General features: G+C 45.6%; 1 protein-coding gene across 1 annotated transcript; it reads left to right on the plus strand.

Annotated features, from left to right (window-relative positions):
* lipg (lipase, endothelial) lies at positions 1-5,415 on the plus strand. Its single transcript, XM_037097662.1, has 10 exons — positions 1-334; positions 1,490-1,680; positions 1,913-2,092; positions 2,976-3,087; positions 3,183-3,401; positions 3,494-3,736; positions 3,947-4,067; positions 4,319-4,546; positions 4,659-4,763; positions 4,866-5,415. Exons 1-10 carry the CDS (start codon positions 244-246, stop codon positions 4,876-4,878), a joined length of 1,503 nt encoding a protein of 500 aa, XP_036953557.1. The 5' UTR covers positions 1-243; the 3' UTR covers positions 4,879-5,415.
* Positions 5,416-7,066: the final 1,651 nt, after the last annotated feature.

Consider the following 7,066-nt stretch of genomic DNA (forward strand, 5'->3'; position numbering starts at 1 on the left):
TAATCACACGCTCGATGCTAGTTTATACATCTGCTTTGAGCGGTGCGTCCAAAAAAGACGCGCACAGCCAAAAGAAACAAAAAACCAACAACGCACCACCGGCTCTGTTGCTCCTTTGTCGCCAGTGGATCTAAAACTCTGCCGCGCCACCAGCAGTCACAGATTAAAAAGAAAGAAAGGAGATATTTTTCATATACTCCAGGAAAGGTTTTAATTCCAACCACACTCGTCTGTGACTGAGAAATGAATCATAAAGCCCTTTTACTGTGGATTTTCCTACAGTGTGCCGCTGCGCTCTTCTCGTCCGCTCTCGGGGAAAACGCCGTTCTTAAAGGTAAGAAATCTGCTTTGTGTCCATTGTTCATTCATTTCTATGATTTCTGTCTCTGCCAGCCTCACGGGGAAGTGTCAGACTCTCAGCACCGCGGCTGTAAAGTGAAGGGGCAAACGTGCGCTGGTGGGAAGATGTTGGATGAAGAATCCCAGTACAGCGGGCTTTTACCTCGAACTTTCCTCACATCGATCTGCTTAATTAATCCACATTTTTAAAGAAATTTAGGTTAAATCAAAAACGCGAGCAAGTGTGGCGGGGAGGGTGAGCCAGAAAAACGGGGATGGATTTTTTTTTTCCCAAGACTGCGACGTGTCCTTTTCTGGGAGAGCAGCAGGAGCCTGGAGACGCGCAGCGCCACGTCTGTGTCAACTCTTTGGAAAGATGTTCCGCTGAATCCGCGTTTTACCACAGACCGGCTCACCCAGAGGGTTTTTTTTTTTTTTTTTACTACCCAGCTGAAGTCATTTTGGTCTGTGTGGCCCATTACCAAAGGGTGTTGGGTTCATGATTTAAATGCAGATCTGACGTCTCTGCCCTGCGCATTAACCAAGTCTGGTATTAAGCTCATAAAAACCCCTTCATCAGGAATCAAATAAATGTCTTTAAAAAAAATCGTCTGTGCAGTCTTAAAATAATCAAACATTTCCATATGGTGTTCTTTTTCCCCACTTTAATCTGTGGATAAACTGTCAGCATCCTCTTCCCTTTATTGCCTGATTCAAGGTGTGTGTGTGTGTGTGTTACCATTTTAGCCTCCAGGCTGAGAGCACATAGTGTGTTACAGTCAGATATAATTATACGAGCTCTGGCTGCAACCCTGTGAAAGAGAGGTTGAAATAGAAGAAGAAGAAGGAGAAGAAGAAGGAGAAGGGTGGTGGTTCTGACATTTTGGCTCTGCGCCTGCGTGTATGGGCAATTTGCAGCCGGCCGGCTTTATTGTTGCAGCAGATGTTGGCTGCGAAAGCCCACTGATTGGCCCACTCAGCCGCTCCCTGCCAGTGTGAGGGCTGATAGGCTGGTTGGTGTGTTTTTCAAATTGAATCACTGTTAGTGAGGTTCTTACATTGTTTGTTTCCTTTCACTCTAAAAAAAAATTATCATTTCCTCTTCTTTTTTTTTTTTAAACTTTTGTCAAATTTTTTTTTTCCCCTTCAGGTGAGGACAGCGGGCTGGATGAGCTGTCAACGGACGGCAGGGCTCTCGATGGCACCGTCAAGTACAACATGAGGAAGAGTTTGGACCTGGAGCATGAGGGCTGCTACCTGCAGGCCGGCAAGAAGGACTGTCTCCAGGAGTGTGGCTTCAACGCTACGGCCAAGACCATCTTCATCATCCACGGCTGGACGGTACGTGAACTTGAACTATTGTAACCTCCGTATCCAGTGGCAGGCCTGCTCTTTCTCTATCTGGGTCACCCTTGGCAAACCCTCACCTCTTGCTGAGTGAAGGGAGCATCTGTGTTGCAGTCTGCTTTTTGATTGATGGAATTTATCATGTGAATGTGAGAGATTGTGCAGAGAGAGGGGTCACCAGGTTAGAGGAGTCCGAATGAATGATTCCTGTTGTCTTATCCCGCAGATGAGTGGGATGTTCGAAAGCTGGATGCACAAGCTGGTCGCTGCCGTGATGCGGCGTGAAACGGAGGCCAATGTGGTCATCGTCGATTGGATAGCGATGGCCCAGCAGCTGTACCCAGACGCGGTCAACCACACCCAAAACGTCGGCCTGGATATTGCCGCCATGATCAACTGGCTTCAGGTAAAAAAAACAAAAAAAAACAAACTAAGAACTTGTGTATCTGTGATCCAGTCATGCAAATGCACCTTTAAGTTTCTATTTCCTGCAGTGGAACTCAACCGCAATACTCCTCGTGCATGTATTGCCACTCAGCCGTGACGTAGTTTGGCCTAATAAATCCGAGGTGTCTTTGGCATGCACATGTAGGGCGATTGTCTCATTAAATATCATGTGTTTTTTCTGAATGATTTATGAGTGTGTAAGTTATCGGAGCCATCTTGGCAGAGCAGCTGGGAACCTGCTAATCCATAAAACCTGCCACCCCTCTTGTCTTTCCATTAGAGTGATTTAAGAGATCGCAGACTTTTGTGAGCATGACAGAACTGTCGAGAACGTGTTAGACGAATTGAGGTGGCATGCTTAATATCCATTTTAGTGGATGTTTTAGGGAGCTCCCACGTCACCCTGAGGCAATCACTTAGTTTCACTCTGGTATGTTGTCATCACGGCTCAGATTCTTCTTTAGATCAAAGCTCTTCAGAGACTTTGATAAGGAGCATGGTCGGTTTTGTACGGGGGCAAAAGCAACAATCGCCATTCAGCAGGACTGTCACAAAACTGGACCAGTGCACAAATGGCAAGTGTGGAGGGCTCCAGGCAGCCTGCCATGTAGTTGTAAACATAGACAAAGACTATTTCATGGAGACAAACTGAGACAGATGGTGGAGGCGCTGTTGCATGGAAGGGACTATCTGTAGATCCTGTCCCAGTTAACTGAGCTCGGCTCAGCTGCAGGCACGACGGATCATCGCTGGCTGGAGTCCAGAATTTGTTCAGTGTGTGTTAGCGTTCCTGGTCGCAGCTGCTGATGTGAGTGTTGCAACTTTTTTTTTTCTCTTAACAGGACGAGCAGCAGCTACCTCTGGAGAAAGTGCACCTGATTGGCTACAGCTTGGGCGCTCACGTCGCCGGCTACGCAGGAATGTATGTACGCGGGACCATCGGCAGAATCACCGGTAAGTTATGGCAACTTGAATCGGCAGTAGCCCTCCTTTTTAAAGATGGTGCTGCTTCATTTGACTGACACTGTCTCATCTTTAATTTCTGATAGGTCTGGACCCTGCGGGGCCGATGTTTGAGGGTGTAGAGGAGCAGAAGCGCCTCTCCCCAGATGACGCCGACTTTGTGGACGTACTGCACACGTACACTCGAGAGGCTCTGGGGGTCAGTATTGGCATCCAGCAGCCAATTGGGGACATTGACATCTACCCCAACGGTGGTGACGTGCAGCCCGGCTGTGCACTGGGTGATGTGCTGGCAGTGGCTGGAAGTAAGTTCTTCAGCACTGACTGTAGCTCCAAAAACCAACATGCCTAGACTTTAGTGCAATGTCTGACCGTATACCCAACCTTTTTCATCCAGATTTTATGGAGGTGATGAAGTGCGAGCATGAGCGTGCCGTGCACTTGTTTGTGGACTCCCTGATGAACAAGGACCACATGAGCTTTGCCTTCCAGTGCACCGGCCCCGATCGCTTCAAGAAGGGCATCTGCCTCAGCTGCCGCAAAAATCGCTGCAACAACATCGGCTACAACACCAGGAAGATGCGCAAGAGACGCAACAGTAAAATGTATCTGAAGACACGTGCCGACACTCCCTTCGGAGGTGAGTCATGAGGACATTGCCTGGAAATGCATTGCAGTCAGTTATCTTTTACTACCATGTTCATTTGCTAGCATAAAACCAATTTGTTTCTTATCTTAAACCTCCATATCTACATCTTTTTATGATCCAGCAGTTGCCAGAGTAAACTACTACTGTACACAATCCAGCGGGGGATCAAACATTAACTCTGTTGTATGTTTTCTATTTAAGGTTACCACTACCAGATGAAGATGCATGTGTTCAACAGGAAACAGGCAGACCATGCAGATCCCACCTTCCACGTCAAGCTGTACGGAGCCCATAACGACACGGCAAACATATTTGTTGATGTGTAAGTACAAACTTGAAATACTTCCTGCAAGACTATGTGCAAAGTGCACAGACTGCTATGATATGCATTTGGAAACTGAACCTTGTTTGTACTGGACTTTTTAAAATGCCAGACACATACGTTTGGGATGTACTCAGACTGGAGGAACTTCACTAACTTCTAATGTCTTCGCCAAAACTGCAAAGCAGCTAGAATTTATGTGATTTATTTCTGGGCAGCTGAATTAACTTGGCTTATTGTTCTCTGTCTAGCCATGATGGAGCTGTCGGTCTGAACCTGACCAACACCTTCTTGGTGTTTACCGAGGATGAAATCGGTGACCTGCTTAAGATCCAGCTGAGCTGGGAAGGAGATTCTGAATCCTGGAACTCGGTCTGGAAGAACATCAAGAAGACGTTCTGGTCCTGGAATACCAAGCCTCTCAAACCTGTGCTGGAAGTCCGGCGGATTCGTGTGAAAGCCGGAGAAACGCAGAAGAAGTACGTAGGAAGAACAGCAGCACCTCACCATCTAGGATTTATTTCACACAACCAAGATTGACAGGGATTTCTCCTTTTTTTTTTTTTTTTTTTTTCTTTTGTTTTGTCGCAGGTTTACGTTCTGTGCCCAAGACCCTGGAAAAACCGAGATTTCACCAGGGGAATCAATAACTTTCGTGAAATGTCGTGACGGTTGGGAAGTGAAACCAAGAAAAAGGTAAGAACCATTACTGTGTTGGGTGTCTTCCATTTAATTCAACTGAAAACAGAAGAAGCTGGTTGTGATTCTTATTAAATGAAACTTGTTTTGGATTGGCAGGCTGCCCATGTAATGGCAAAAACAACTCGGCACTTCCACCAACCAATGCACCATCACCATGGGGGACCCTATATGGATCAGCGAGAAGCACCGCCTTCTCTTTATTTGAGCACTTTTCGTAGGAGGATTGATCAGCACGCGGTGCGAGGGGTTTGTCTGGACTCTTAACTGCACCAGCAATGTTTCCATCGGTTTCTGGAAACGAGGACTCTGGGGTTCAGCCTACAAGACAGCTGGAAGATGACGCACGGGCTGGAGGCGTGGGGCAGTCCTTACTGTGCTGAGATCGCCCGAGGAGTTACAGAACGTTCCTTTGTGTGGACTAGTGATGTAGAACACAGATCTGTGCCAGTGGACGTACACCAGCAATTGTAGTCACTGTACTGTACATTTTTAAATATTATTTTATTTATGAAACAAAAAGAATGGAAGCACTGCAAGACCAACGTTATTTATCAGATCACATCCCGTGATCAAGCATATGTTGAATGCATTTCTCTTAGGTGCAGTATTTGTGTGTGTGTGTGTGTGTGTGTGTGTGTGTGTGTTTGTGTGTGTGTGGTCATGTGTGGGTGTTTGTGAACAAGTGTGCCTTTCTGCTGAGAGATTACTGATACACTGAACCAGTGAAGGAAAAAAACGCCTGATCTCATTGCACACAATCTTTTCTGAGGTTTTCGTGCAGAGTGTTACTGTTACTGTATGTGGCTTATTTTTTTTGGGGGGGGGGTGTTTGTACATAATGTAAATAAGTTTTTGGAAAAATAAATTCACCCGTTATTTGTAGAAACTGGTGCCTGTCATTTTAAGCGTCTGAACTCTGAAAGATTTCTCGGCTTCTTGGTGGGGATTAGCCTCAGTCGTTAGAGGAACTTAAGGTTCTTCGATGTCGGTAAACTGTCCCGTTTACTGGTGATAGTAGGGTGCTAGCTTCCTTAAATGGGCGACGTGCAAGGTGCAATTTGCAGCATGAGAGTCCATGTGACCTCAAAACTTTCAGCTCTGGCCACACTCTGACTGGCATGCCACAGTTGCTCAGAATTTTTTTTTTTTTTTTTTTGCATCTTGCTCATTTTAATTCCCATAAATGAGCATGCAAGGGCCCCATAGGGCTCCAATTTGCGAAGTGACAGTCACTTGTGACCTGCGCGTAAGCACTGAATACAAATTGCCCATATGAGTTGTCTGAAGGATTTCTTTGGACACAGGCCGTATTTTTCATGTCAGTCCAAATGATATGACTTGATGCAGGTTTTCGAGCGCCTCTGTAAGCTAACGATTAGAAGATGGAATCCGTTGACATAAACTAATGACCGGCTTCTGGAAGTTGCACAGAGCCCCTTCAGAGATTTACAAGAATAAAAACAATTAAAAAGGCTGCTTTTTTCTGGATAGCTTTTTTTAGGATGGTAACTTGTAAATATCTGACATTGATTGAGCTTTCACTGAACAGTAGCTAATTTATCCAACCTCAGTATTTGTCCCTCTAGACTGGAGAGCTTACAGATAAATACACTGAGTTACAACACTTTTTGGCTTAGCTAGAAATCTACTAAGCAAGCACTGAGTTTTCACATTGTTCGTCAGTAATCCTATCCTTCAACAGAAAGTTCAAACCCTGTGCCACACTGGTTGGATTATTGTGAGTTGTAATAAATCAGGAATTCCACCGGCATTCCTGGGCTGTAATGACTCATTTGCATTTGTTGGTGCACGGAGAAGTGAAGTGGCAGCATCCTGCTGAACCTTTTTGTCCCGTTCATGTTCCACTTGAACTTCATGCCCATAAAATCTGGATCTGAGCAAGTTGAGACAAACATTCTGTTACAACATCCATTACAGTTTCTCAGAGAAATGCCTGGAGGGTTTGTGATGAGACGTCTCTTGTAAAAGAACTTTACACATAACATCAGGTGGTAGTTGTTGACTGCAGCTTGAGGATCCCGTAATCTTAAACCACTCGTGCCTCTTACGTTTTGTCTTCATCCGTGGGTTTCCTGGCTCTAATTAACTTCCAAATTCTGTTCTGCTCTCAGTGCAGCAGTGACCCATTTTTTCCCCAAAGACAGAAAACCTGCAGTAACCCCAACAAGCCTGTCATGGAGGCTCTCGTGGCCCCTCGCTAACCAACATACCACCCAGTGCTGGTTTGGTGACTCACTTCAGTTTTCACAGTCATAGAATCATCTTAACTCTCTTGA

Source organism: Acanthopagrus latus, chromosome 5 (genome assembly GCF_904848185.1).
Source record: "Acanthopagrus latus isolate v.2019 chromosome 5, fAcaLat1.1, whole genome shotgun sequence".
NCBI lineage: Eukaryota > Metazoa > Chordata > Actinopteri > Spariformes > Sparidae > Acanthopagrus > Acanthopagrus latus.